Source organism: Saimiri boliviensis, chromosome 5 (assembly GCF_048565385.1).
Source record: "Saimiri boliviensis isolate mSaiBol1 chromosome 5, mSaiBol1.pri, whole genome shotgun sequence".
Lineage (NCBI taxonomy): Eukaryota > Metazoa > Chordata > Mammalia > Primates > Cebidae > Saimiri > Saimiri boliviensis.
In genome coordinates, this window is record NC_133453.1 from 97,917,806 (window position 1) to 97,931,961 (window position 14,156).

A 14,156-nucleotide genomic window follows, 5' to 3' on the forward strand; every position below is an offset into this window, starting at 1 on the left:
TTGTAGTGAACTAAGATCATGCCATTGCACTCCAGCATGGGTAACAAGAGGAAACTCCATCTCAAAACAAAACAAAACAAAACAAAACAAAAAAACAACAATGACCATTGTTCTCTTTGTGTTTCACACTGTTACTGTTTAATCATGCTGGCTAAACAATAATTATTTTCTTTTTTTCTGCTAGAAACAATAAAATATTTCTATAAATTCTGTCTATACATACGTTAGCTGCCAAAATGGTTGATGCCATTTGATATTCACTTATAAGAGGGCATGTAAATATGTTGAGTGGGGAGTTGGGGTGTTGAGGTTATAAATATAAATAGAAGGACAACCTATTCTGCTAAAATAAGGTATTTACCTGAATTTGGGTTTCTGACAGACACCAATAGCATTTACCTAAATTTAGGGATATAAAAAGCACCGATATACGAATTTATCTTTAAAATTTGCTTTTCTTTTAGTGATTAAACTTTCAATTAGTCACAGAAACCCTCTCTCTCTCTCTCTCTCCCTCTCTCTCTGTCTTTATATATATAAATATATATATATATATATATCTCGTTTCAAGCGATGACTAAAGAAACTATCCAAGCTCAAACCCTAAGGGCACATTAATGACCAGGACAAGAAATATTCAAATGCTGTCATGAAAATAAACTGTCAAATAATAAGCAAATAGATTTTGTTTTCTTTTGCTAAAGACATGTAATCCTGCCTGTGACTGAAGACAATAATGGCCACTCATTATTACAATGACCTAATCACAAAAATCAAACACATGCTATTTCTGTTTTCTTAAGGGAGATGCATCAACAAAGCATGGGTGTGTGATGGAGATATTGATTGTGAAGATCAGTCAGATGAAGATGATTGTGACAGTTTCTTATGTGGACCACCCAAGTATCCTTGTGCTAATGACACCTCAGTCTGCCTGCAGCCAGAGAAACTCTGCAATGGGAAAAAGGATTGTCCTGATGGCTCTGATGAAGGCGATCTCTGTGGTATTACATGTTTAACTGCATTGACTTCTCTATGGAAACTACAGCCTTTTAGTTTACTTGCTGTCACTTAATATAGTAGCATTCATTCCTTCGATTCATTTCCTTTAAATGTAACTTTTAGCAGTGAAACTTATCTACATTTTTCAGATACTCTAAGGCTATAGAAAAAGTTTTAAATGTGATCAGAAGTTTCTGAAAATGACATAGAAAAAGCTAGCTTATATCGAAGTACTTAAGTGCAGAGCTGTGTTCATCATTTAGATCTCTGGGTGACCAATGCTGTTCCATCAGTTGAACTGATTATTTGTTAAGTGAGTCACTGAGAACAAGAAAAACTTGTTGTTCCTCATCTGTGGAACAGAGCTCACCACCACCCTATATATTTTGATATACCTTCTAATCATTACAACAGAAACTGATTTTTAGGAAGAGAAAGAGACTGGGTAACAAAACCAATTGAACATTATCCAACTTGATATAATATTCTCTCATTTTTAGTCCTCCTACAGCAGCTTTCTTTAGTATGCTTTATCTAGTTAAAATGATGATTTCAATGAGCTTTGAAATCCCGTTGGCTAGCAAGCTTTCTTATCAACCAGCACATACAAAAGAAAATTACATTTCCTTCTCTTTGGGGAGATCAGAGATTTAGCAAAGAGATTTTAAAAATGTGTTTTCCAGATAATATTGAAGGTGACATCAATAGAGTAATGAAGAACAGTTTACAAAATGATAAGAACAATAATGAGATGACTTGAGGCTATGAGAAAATGACTTTAGGAAATAATGAAGCCGACTGAATGAAAGTAGAAAAGACAACTAACTACATTGAAGCCTAAAGTTCTATTTTGACTGAAAATGAGCATTAATAGCATACTGAGTGATTTAACAAAGAACGATTTTTTTAACATATGTGGCAAAATGTCTTTTTTTAGTCGTGATTTTATAAAATAACCTTGAATCAGTGAATGCAACAGTCTTCATTCAACGAGGCTAAAATTATACAAAAAGATTCAGACCAAGAAAAAAGAAAAACAACTAAACTTAACCAACAAAAATTATAAATAAAATATGACAAACTACATTTTTCTGTTTTTTTTTTTTTTTTTTTTTTTTTTTTTTTTTTTTTTTGCCCAGCTTGTTATTTGTAGTGGAATAGGTTGATGAGAGTTTTGCTCATGAAAGTTATAAATACAATTCTAAAAGAAACTATCAATACTCTCAAAAGAAAAAAGAATGTATGGAAAAACTCTAGACTTCAACAAGCTTAAATTCTTTTCTTCAATTAAATCATTTGAGTAGGTGACTTATTTCTTAAAATGTTGGTTTCTTATAATTAGAATAGAGGCAATGGTATTAGGTAATCATGGTAATAATACCTGATGCTACAGCTATTGAAAAATATTAGTACTTTTCTACCTTTTCCCCATCCTTCAAGTTAAATAAAATAAAAGGCAAAAGACAAAGTACACCCATTGAGAAAAATGAAGAAAATAAGGAAACACAATCTTATTTTCCTATTCTTCACTTTTCAAGTTGGAAAAGTAAAAGAGTAATGAGGGAATTCCCTTTAATTCATTTCTTTGTCTACCTCAGAATTGAAAACCACTTCTTATCTAGCCATATAGTCATTACTTAAAGAGTTTTGCCCAAACATGTCAAAAGATTATAGAGATCGAAATGGATTATAAGAAGAAATCTGGTGTGAAAGTACCAGAGAAGATAAAAAGATGATTATAATTGCAGCATTGTGGCATATTGAACTACACACCCCACTCTTTAAGTGGTGAAGTTATGAAGAGAACAATAAAAACAAAAAGCAAATATTGGCCAAGGGATTAAATTGCCTTTTCTATGATTATATGCAATGTATATAATGAAAAGGAGATCCCAAGAATGTAAATCTTCTAATTCTAGTGAAGAGATTATTTTTAGAGAGTTTTAAAAATAATTTCAAAAGAAAAAGGATTTCCACTTAAGAAACAAACAAAAATAGACTTTACTCTAAAATATAATTCTATTGATCTTTGCTATAAGAATATGTCAAAGATAAACAAAGCAAGATGCTAACTTGTAAAACAGTAAGTAAAGATTTTATTCATTAGTAACTCTTGTGATAGAAAACAGACTCCTATGTGAACTGAGCTCAGCTTCACTGAAACTAAAAACTGGAAACTTTTTAAAGTGGGGTTTTCTTTTTTTTTTTATTGCATTTTAGGTTTTGGGGTACATGTGAAAAATATGCAAGATTATTGCATAGGTACACAAATGGCAGTGTGGTTTGCTGCCTTCCTTCCCCTCACCTGTATCTGTCATTTCTCCCCATGCTATCTCTTCCCACCTCCCCGCTCCCCCGTCCCTCCCCCATTTCCCCCAACGGACCCCAGTGTGTAGTGCTCCCCTCCCTCATGCACACGAATGTTCACTGCAGCACAGTTTACAATAGCAAAGACCTGGAACCAACCCAAATGCCCATCGATGATAGACTGGACAGGGAAAATGTGGTACATATACACCATGGAATATTAGGCAGCCATCAAAAACAATGAGTTCGTGTCCTTTGTAGGGACATGGATGAACCTGGAAACCATCATTCTCAGCAAACTGACACCAGAGCAGAAAATCAAACACCGCATGTTCTCATTCATAGGCGGGTGTTGAACAAAGTTGGGGTTTTCTAAGGAAAGGCACTAAGGGGGCTAAGGGGGCTGGTCCACAAGATTATGCCATCTGATTTTGATAATTGGTGCTTCACTGGAAGGGAAAACAGACTTGTCTTGTCTTTGTGATAGGAGGCAGTGGCAGCAAGTGAGAGTAAGATACCCACTGGGCTGGGAGGGAGAATGAGAGTGAGAGTTACCTTCTCAGATGTTTGCATTTCAAAGAGATAGCTCTTGGCTCCTTAGAAGGCAGTTCTGGGTAGTAGAAGATTTACAACTCAAAAAGACAGAGAAAGGATTTATAATTGCAAGCTTTCTAAAGCAACTGTGCTAAGAGGAGGTCCAGGGCCTATCTGCCTATTACCGTGATGTTTCTCAGGGAGTCAATTTAATGTAGGGGCTGGGGTCATTCTAGGGATGCACATTTAAGCTGCTGAACAATGTGCTAGTGATTGTTCAGGTCTCTTAGTATGTATTTGTGGCCCATGGGCATGGGGAGGGGTGGTGGAGGTGAGGGCAGGAGGATGAAATAATTTGCTCGGAGTCTGCAGTTTTTATAGGCCAAGGCTAAGGTCTAGTCAAGAAGAGGACTTAGAGGATCATGACTAGTGTTTGGTCATGGAGAAAGTCTTTGTCAGCTAATAAAAAATTTTTAAAGAAGTTGCAGTGTTAATGACAAGTTTAGGGCTAAGTAAGAATTAACAGCTTCTACTTATGCAAATAGTGGCATTAAATTTATTTATTCAATTTCAGATTTCAATGTGAATTTCATTTAACCTAAAATCCGTGACTTCATTCTACAGATAGTATTAGAAAGAGACACTTTGGTACTGAGAGAACAGTGACATTTGAAATAAGCTAAAAGCATTCTAACAATTTCTTTTTTACCTCCTGGGCACAGTGACATTTCTTTACAGTAATATTCTTGAAAAAGAATGTCAATTGAACTAAAATGGGGTAAATACTTTGAAATGACTGCTGTTTTGAAATGCTTATGATTATGGGTGAACAAACATATTTGGAGAACCAAGAGCTGAATCTATTTTTTTCTTCTAAAGTAATACCAAACTTGAATCGAATGGTTAGAGAAAACAGTTAATAAAATCATTTTCCTTTTCTTATTACTATAGCTTCTTTGATGGTGAAAAATTATATGAAGAAGAATTGACCCATATAGAGCTTTTAAAATGTAGAAATATTTTTTAAAGCCTTCCATTTCAGGTCAATTTTTGTACTGGATAGATTTTCATAGACAGCCAGAAGTATTTGCAGCATGCAAATAAATATTATTGCAATTTCCCAATTATTAGATAATAGTCTTTTTAGCACATCTCAAAACATACACAATTAAATAGAGTTTGAAACACATTTGAAAATATTTTTAAAGCCAAGAAAGACAAAGCTTCTTTCGGCCTTTTTCTATGTACCTAATGGTACACAGTAGTAGGTAATGTTGTAGTTTCAAAGACAATTATCTGCCATTTTCTTCAAGGTTATAAGCATGTCATATTGAAATTTTTTCAAGTAGACAATACTGAATCAATTTCAGGGCAAAGTGTGCTTTTAGACAATTTTGCTACTTTTAAAAAAAATCATCAAATATTTTTAACTTGTTACTCAATGTTAGGTATACACTGGTAAACAAAATAGATATTTCTATACCCTCATGGAACTTGCAATTTGGTGATAAAGTAGAATAATAAATATATTTAAAGGACAGCTATATATTTAAATGCTATTTAAAAAGATAATCTTTTTTTTTACAAACTAATCATATTATCTATGTAATCAATACTATTGTTCATTGTTTCAGCCAAAATACCAGGATAACATTTTTTTTTAGTGTTTTGCTTATGATGTTTCCATGACATCATTGAATGAATAATAATAACCAACATAGGAGGCACAATGTACAATTCACCTAACTTAAAGATAAATTCCCGCAGCCATTATGGACAAAGTAATCCATTCTGCATTGTAACTCCAGATTAGACTGTACAAATGTTGCAAAAGATATATAGATATTATGTATATATATTCATATATGAATAAAGATATGCTTGTTAATTTATTAACATCAAGGTATGCCTGATACTCAGATCATCATGGTATGTGCATCATTTCTTGAAGACCTCTACAAATGATTTTGCACAGCTGCCAAAAGGCTCAGCATAATCTTTCCAGTCATAACAGAAATATTGAGCACACTTTACATCTGTGGGGTAAAGCAAACTATATTCCAAAGTTTTACAGAAATGAAAATCTTCCATTTATAATTTATATCATATAGAATTAAATTTGGCCTTTGGATGAATTCTGTCATCGTTTCTATATCAACCCCTTAAAAATAAAAAATCCAAATAGGGCTTTCTTATATTCATTTATAGTATCCTGGCTAATTGTAGGCTTAGAGAATTGAGTTCAATGATTATTATTTAACTGAGGAAAGTGATTGAGAAGACCTATAATCTGTTTCCCCCTTTTTACAGATGAATGTTCACTGAACAATGGAGGCTGTAGTAACCACTGTTCTGTTGTTCCTGGAAGAGGAATTGTCTGTTCCTGCCCTGAAGGACTTCAACTCAACAAAGACAATAAAACATGTGAAATTGTGGATTATTGTAGCAATCATCTAAAGTGCAGCCAAGTGTGTGAGCAGCACAAGCACACAGTCAAGTGCTCATGTTATGAAGGTTGGAAGCTGGATGTAGATGGTGAAAGTTGCACAAGTGTTGGTAAGTAGATATTTTGTGTGTGTTACTATATTTAAGAATATATCTGAAAAAAAAATTCCCAAAACAGCTTCAGAAAATTAACAAAAGGATTCAACTAATTTTAGATAAAGCATTTAACTATAATGTGCCATTTTAGACACACTACAAAATTCCTGGAGAGAAAATATGATAATTCTTACTTTTGCAATCCATTGAATTGTTATCATCAGATTATTTTTTTCCTGAAACACTGATTTCATTATCATATCCCGGATGGGTTTGTTTTTGCATGTGTAAAAGCATTTGCTTTGTTTCTCTGTGTATGGTTTTTTAGGGGGTCCTGCCCCACATTCTCAGTTGTTATTTCTACTGCTCTTGAAAACAGTTTCTTGCTCTGGCTGTGTTCATCTTCTAACTGCTTATTTAAAACATTGTGTGGATTCTCTAGGGGGTTTTTCACAGTGGGAAAGGCAAACAAAGGCTTTAGATTATGATATTCAAACTCGAATTGTGTAACTGACATTCATTCTCTATGTGACCCTAGGCAGGTTACATAACACTTTTGAGCCTCAGTTTTCTCATTTTTCAAGTAACATTGCCAATTATAACCATTTCTTGCTTACAGCATGTTGTAAAAATAGCATGAAAGGGACTGTGCCTCACACCCATAGGGTGTTTAAAGAAGTATTGCTTCCCATCATCTTTTCCAGATTCTTAGTCTGAGTCCACAGGAAACCTAGAAGTTCATACATGGAATTGAAGAGATCCAGAAACTTTGTTTGGGAAAATATTATAGATTTATTTTAACTTCGAACTGAAAGTTAGCATTTCTTTTTATTGTGAATGTATGCCACAGACCACAGAAGTCATTAACAGCAACTATGAATTTGCCAATAGAAGTAATAGACATATTCATATCACATTATAGTTGTTGCACTGTATCTCAAAATATCACTTCTGTTCAGGCTTTGAAATCTATTACTAATTCAATAATGGGACTCATTAGACCCACTGCTGGATCTTATTATCGAATACACTAATAAAATACTTTCTGTGGGGGAATATCTCTTAAACATTTTCCAAGACAAAAAGGAACCCCATATCAAATAAATACTGTATTAAAGTTTGAATTTCATGCTATCAAAATAAATATATAAGTAAATACATTTATGATTGTATTAAAAAATTATTTCAGTAACTGCATTTCAATATGTTTTCTTATCTATACTTTTTGAAAAACTATTCTTCTGTTCTTGTGCTTTTAAAAACTTATCTAGTATTTGCTAGCACAATAGGGTGACTTTCAAAAATAATTTCATTGTACATTTTAAAGAAAGCTAAGAGTATAATTAGATTGTTTGTTATGCAAGGATAAATGCAGGATGTAATGGATACCTCATTTACCCTGATGTGATTGTTATGCCTTGCATGCCTGTATCAAAATATTTCATGTAACCCGTAAGGTAACTGGGGCCAGTAGCACAGCAGGTAAAGAAATTTGCCAAGACAGTTGTAGTTAAAGAAAGGCAGGTTTATTAGAGAAAATATGAAAATACATTGCAAGGTTGCAACAGGCAGCTCAGCAGAGATGGAGCTGTCTGCAAAGAGGCAGGGCTTGGAAGGACATTTTATATCGTTGTGCTAGAGGGAGCTGCTTGTGGAATGAGATCATTGTGCCCATAGAACAAGAAGGTTGTTAATTATGATGAGATTAGCCTTCTATCAGAATGATTGCTCTTCCCTACTTAGAGCTCTCCTCCGCCACATTGTTGCTTACTTATCTTATCAGGCCTCCACATAACCCATAAGTATACCACTACTATAACACCTACTATGTACTCACAAAAATAAAAAGTTATTTTTAAAAAACACAACTTTCTGAGGAGTCCACCTACTTCATCAGACTGCTAAGAACCCATACGTTTATTAATTTCTATTCATGTTGTTTCTTATACTTAGATTGTACTTTTCTCACTTTATCTGCAGAAATCCTGGATATTTTTTGAGACTTCCTGTCTAAAGTCTTTTTTTCATTAATTAAATCTTCTTCCAAATATCCTTGTTCTCTATTTTTTCTTTCTGTGTCTGGTGTATATTCTTGTATATATATTATCACATTTTTAATTGGCTATTTTATATTTCTAGATATTTTCTTCCTTTATTATCTTCCAATAAAATAATAAACCTTCATGTTAGAAATCACATTATAGAATTTTCTCTTGTGTTTTATGTAATATCCAGTCCAATTCTGGATAATATGCAGTTAATAAATATTATATTCTTTTAGAGATTGTTTTAATATTTTATTTTCAATTTTGTTTTTGTTTTGTTTATAATTATGTTTGCAGTAGTTTTCTTCTGATCATTAAAATTTGAGTCCTAGCGAATAAGTATAGTAGAAATTTATTTACACTTTCTTCTTGAATATTCTTGCACAAAGTAATTGGCTTGAAAGCCCGAAAAACAGCAATTTTTTGTGATGGTAATAGTCATTTCATTCATCTACATGTTTCAGATGGAAAAACAATAGATCAAATATTGACCACAGACACATTTGTTATCATTATTGTAGAATTGGCTTTAGATGACAAAATGATTGAGTGTTTTAAAGTGGTTACATGCCATATGAAATAAATAACATCTTATGTCTAATATTAGAGTAATTCAACATTTAAATCCAGGCGACCAAGTACAAAGATAACTCTCCTAAGGGTATTGACCCCTCTGCTCTCAGCTCAGAAGCGAGCCGTAGGGGCAGAAAGGAGGTGTTCCCTTTCCTCCCCATCATCAGGGTCATAGATAACTCTCCTGTAACAAAGACAGGTTAACAAGAGAAAATCATCGCAAATGTATTTGATCATAGTTTTTTGTTTTGGTTATTGGTTCTTCTTTCAAAATAGTATAACAGGATTTTATTGATAGGCAATTTGATTAGTAGAGTTACAAATACAAAAAGGAGGAAAGATTACCAGAAAGAAGACTTTATTTCTAACAAACCTTCAAGAAAATCTTGATTATTAAAATGGCTCTTATCCTGTAAGTGTTGCATATAGAGTTTTAGCTCCTCAAAGCCCTCTATCAATAAGGTGCCAGAATTTGCTACTGCTGCCTTGGGGAATATTTCTTAGTGTTGTGTTGCTGGTTCTCTGACAAAGCATAGTTTTTTAAATCAAGACAAACAGTCACATATTTATGTAAATCCTAAGTTCCAAGTATGAACACTGCAGTTGACCTGATGGACTGGTATAAAATCATAAATCTTTAGATTAACCACGCCAACCTCTCATGAATTATTTGAATTTCATAAAAATATGAAGTGTTAGTATAGAAATGAAATGACAACTGACTTTGTGAAAGCTCACATATTGAAACTAAATGAAATCTCAAGCTGTAGTGTGGGGTTAGAAAATTCTGTTACCAGGCAGCACTCCCTTACCATAAAATTAGCAGCTATCTACTGGTTTCTTAATGCCAAACTAATGATGATTTTGAAGACCGGCTTGCTCACTGCCATACCCATGATTCAAATGAAGAGGTGTTTCTGTCTCTTGATTTCCTTTTAGTTTAGTTGAGAAGAGCCTTGAAAGGGAAAAAATATCATTGAGTAAAATATCATTGAGTAAAACATAATCTCCTGGAGTATCGTTTTATTGCAGATACCCTTGATAACAGGAGCCTTTGAAGCAGCCTCACTCCAACAGGTTCTAAGTCAATATCCTGTAAGGTTCCCACAGACTTGGAGAATGTCATGCAAACTTCTTGGTGGCCATGAATCTCTCCATGTACTTATCATAGGCTTCAAGTTCTTGAAGTTTCTTTATTTCAAAAAGATTAGCTTCCATAACAAGTGGACAGATCTGAGAATCACTACAGATGCTCTGTGAAAGCATGCTAAGCTCAAGACAGTTCTCTCCCAGGTGAATAATTTTAAGGCAAGGACAGCAAGATGTCTTTACTGAGATCTGAGACATCTGCTTCCAGTTGAGGTTGGGTTTGATGACCTGCAGCTGTCCTACTATATCAGGTATACTTTGAATCTCGTTCTTGGAAATATCTGCCACATCCAGTGTCCAAGGCACAAAGTTAGGTGATAGTTCTCCCAGTTGGTTCTCAGAGAGGCTCAGGGTCATGGGATAGACAATTGCCCAAACATAGATGGCAGCTCTATCAGGTGACTGCCATTTAGGTATAGCATGTCTAGTTTTGGGTTTTTTTGTGTGTGGATTTCATAATCCCATTAGGCAGAACAGTCAGTTTATATTGTTCAAGGAGTTCTTCAGCAGAGTGAACTTCTGTTTCAGCAAAAGCGGTCGGTTCTCCATCTTGTGGTTGGACAAATCAATGATCCTGAGAGTGCTTGTTAGGGTCTGCAATTCTAAGGGGAACTCAGCCCAAGGTCCTTAAACTGAGACACCAGTTTAGTGTGCTGATTCCACGTGAGTGCGGAGGGCACTGTTTCCTGTCCTAGTGCTTCAGCCCACATTCCTCCTACAGCTCAGCTGCCAGGCAGTTCAGCAGGGAAGCCCCAGGACCCACACTAGCTGGGTTGCATTCCCCAGGCTTAGTCCTGGGTGGGAACCTGATGGTAGATTTATGTAACACTGAAGCTTGCAGAATGAAGACCCAAACATCTGGGAAAAACTATCAATATTTTATGCTTAGGCTCAATTAAGTATGGACAGATGTTTAGAAATATTATTGCACAAAAAGGGTATGATCTAATGCTAATAGAGGGAACCAGCAAGGCCTGTTTGCTCTGATTCTTCTGAACCCGTCTGGACAGCATTCCTTCCTCCAGGATATGAGCCAGACCCCTGCTGGAAGGAGAGTCTTCAATTTCTTTAGGGCCAGCTCCTAAACACAAAGGTTGGTGTCTTTGTCAGGGTTCTCTAAAAAGACAGAACTAATAGGATAAATGAATATAAAATGGGGGCTGTATTAGGAGAATTGACTTAACACGATCATAAGGTGAAATCCCATGATAGGCCGTCTGCAAGCTGAGGAGCTAGGAAGCCAGTCTGAGTTCCAAAACCTCAAAAGCAGGAAAGTCGATAGTGCAACTGTCAGTCTGTGGCCAAAAGAGTGAGAGCCCCTGGAAAATCACTGGTGTAGGTACAAGAGTCCAAAAGCTGAAGAACTTGAAGTCTAATGTTTGAGGGTAGGAAGCATCTAGCATGAGAGAAAGATAGAGGCCAGAAGACATAGCCAGTCTAGTCTTTCCATATTCCCCTGCCTGCTTTTATCCTAGCTGTGCTGGCCACTGATTAGATGGTACCCAGCCAGATTGAAAGTCCTTTTGCCTCTCCCAGTTCACTGACTCAAATGTTAATCTCCTTTGGCAACAGCCTCACAGACACACCGAGGAACAATACTTTGCATACCTCAATTAAGTTGACACTCAGTATTAACCATCATAGTCAGGGGAAGTTAGACTAATATTTTTAGCCTTTATGGCCAGCTTTGGAAAAAGGGGCTGCTAGTTTCTATGACTTGCTGTGGGAAAGAAAGATTCTAGTTACTACAGCTTACCTAAGGAAAGAATGAAGCATGAAAGACAGGAAGACAGGAAAGGGTCGGGGACAGGCTTTGCTTCTGAGGTAGCTTCTTAGGTCTTCATTTTGGGTACTGTTTTCTGAGCCCCAACAAAATTCTAGCAGTATTAAGATTGCTATATTTTTCAACTGGCGTTGTTCATAATTTTATAGAAAAGCAAAAGTATATTTCATCTTTTAAAGTTACAATAAAACATTTTAAGTGAATAATTATCTGCTAGTAACAAATCTCTTTCTGAAATGTGTAATGTACTTTGTGCATGTAAAAAAAAGGCTTTATTCTGTAATTTGTTTACCCCATCTGTTTTAGAAAAGCAGCAAATTCACAGTTCAATAAAAACAAATTGACTAGTTACTACTGGACTTTAAAAATATAAATTTCTTCTTTCTTGCTCATTTTTCTCTTTTCCATTATCTTCAGTTGATTCCCTCTTTGAAAATGGCTTCTTTCTACTGAATGAAACACCTATCCTTATCCTTCTTGACATTAAAAAGAAAGAAAAAAAAAAAAAGATGATAGCAGTCTTTTGGCTGGGCGTGGCGGCTCGCCCCAGTAATCTCAACACTTTGGGAGGCTGAGGCAGGACGATTGCTTGAACCCAGGAGTTCAAGATAGCCTGGGCAACATAAGGATACCCACTATCTACAAATAACGTAAAAATTAGCCAGTCATGGTGGTGCACATCTGTGGTCCTAGCTACTCAGGTGACTGAGGCGGGAGCATTGGCTGAGCCCAGGAGATTGAGGCTGCAGTTGAGCTATGACTGCGCCACTGCACTTCAGCCTGAGCAAGACTGAAACCCTGTCTCAAAAGAAAAAGAAAAGGTAGTTTTTCAAATTGCAGCCATGATTGTTCCATTCTTTTTTTCCCCTTGAGTTTTCCTCTGTAGTTCTCTCATCTTTTTTCATTTCTCTATACTCTTTCCTTCTCTGAGTCTTTACAATCTGGATTTTGCTGAATTGCAGAACTGACTCTGTTTTCTTTAAGTTCACTCCTAATATCTTATTAGTTAAATAAAATGATCTTTCATAAATACTACTTTTATAATTTTTATTTTTTATTTAATGTATCTAAAATCTGTTTTCTTTCGTATCTCAACACTCAATTACATTGTCCCTCTTTAATTCATTTATCAATAATTTAACTCATTTGTTATTATTACTTATAATTCAATTATTAATGACTCCTCTCTGAAGTATTGATTTCCTTTATGATCACCTAAAATATGCTACTGATTCTGATATGGACAGGAGGCCAGGGAAATACTGGGTGGAACAGGGCAGTTCCCTGTGAGGGTCCCATCCCCAAGCCCGGACATGCAGCCCAAAGTGAGAACTTTACATCTCTGTTTTCCTGCTGGAATGTTGCCTTTTTCCAAATCACCCTGGCCCAGCCTGCCCTCTGATATTGTACCCTTAAAAACCCCAGGCTTCATTGGCAGCAGAGCAGCAAAGGAGAGGAGTAAATAATGCAGCTTGTCTTTGGTTAGAAGCAGCTTGACTTCAGAGGGATGGCTTGATGGCAGGACCTTGGAGAACAGTTTGGCCTGAGAGGGCTGAACTCCAGGGGATGACCACCTTGCTGCTCCATCCCCTTTACAGCCATTTTCATGAGTAATAAACTCCCCTGCATTTACCATCTCCAATTCGTTGTACAACCTGATTTTTCCTGGACACCCAACAAGAGCTTGGGGTACAGGAGGTTGTGACACAGAGCTGTTCAACACTTAAGCTATCCACTGACGACTAAGTAATAAGAGTGTGCTGTTATATGCTTCTGAGGCTCTAAGGCTCATGGGTACCCCCTAGAGGCTGCCACTGGAACACACAGAGTTCTGCTTCTGCCGGAGCCCAGAAACATTTGTTCTGGCCTCTGCGCCCACTCACCTGCGTGCTCCCTCTCCAGTGAGGGGTTGAGATCTTCAAGCTGAGTAAAGAAGCCACCCCTTTTGTGAGTCCTCTGAAGGGGTCGGGAAAATTTTCCTGTTTCAATTGCATTTTCTTCTGGTTTCATTGCTGTTTGTTAGGCAGCCCACTGGCAAGTTTGCAGCATATTTCTAGTAACATTACAGATAACATTTTAGCATTTTAAAAATATCTCAGCCTGAATCAGGTTGTATTTTCATATTATTTTTTTTGTTTGTATTCTCTCATTCTTTTTCATTTTTAAGTTTTTAAAATCATATTTTTTAATTTAAATCATTTTTAGGAAAGAGATTGTAAACA

At 35.7% G+C, this 14,156-nt stretch overlaps 1 protein-coding gene and 1 pseudogene across 4 annotated transcripts in view; one reads left to right on the forward strand and one right to left on the reverse strand.

Annotated features, from left to right (window-relative positions):
* The window catches only part of LRP1B (LDL receptor related protein 1B), a 1,884,038-nt gene that overhangs the window by 1,214,426 nt on the left and 655,456 nt on the right, over nucleotides 1-14,156 (forward strand). For all 4 annotated transcript variants that reach the window (XM_003921997.4, XM_074399735.1, XM_074399736.1 and 1 more), the window contains 2 exons: nucleotides 804-1,004; nucleotides 6,154-6,399. In XM_003921997.4, coding sequence (XP_003922046.1) covers nucleotides 804-1,004; nucleotides 6,154-6,399 — 447 coding nt within the window. The remainder of the gene's footprint in view (nucleotides 1-803; nucleotides 1,005-6,153; nucleotides 6,400-14,156) is intronic.
* Nucleotides 10,125-13,944, reverse strand: LOC104650078 (leucine-rich repeat-containing protein 57 pseudogene; annotated as a pseudogene).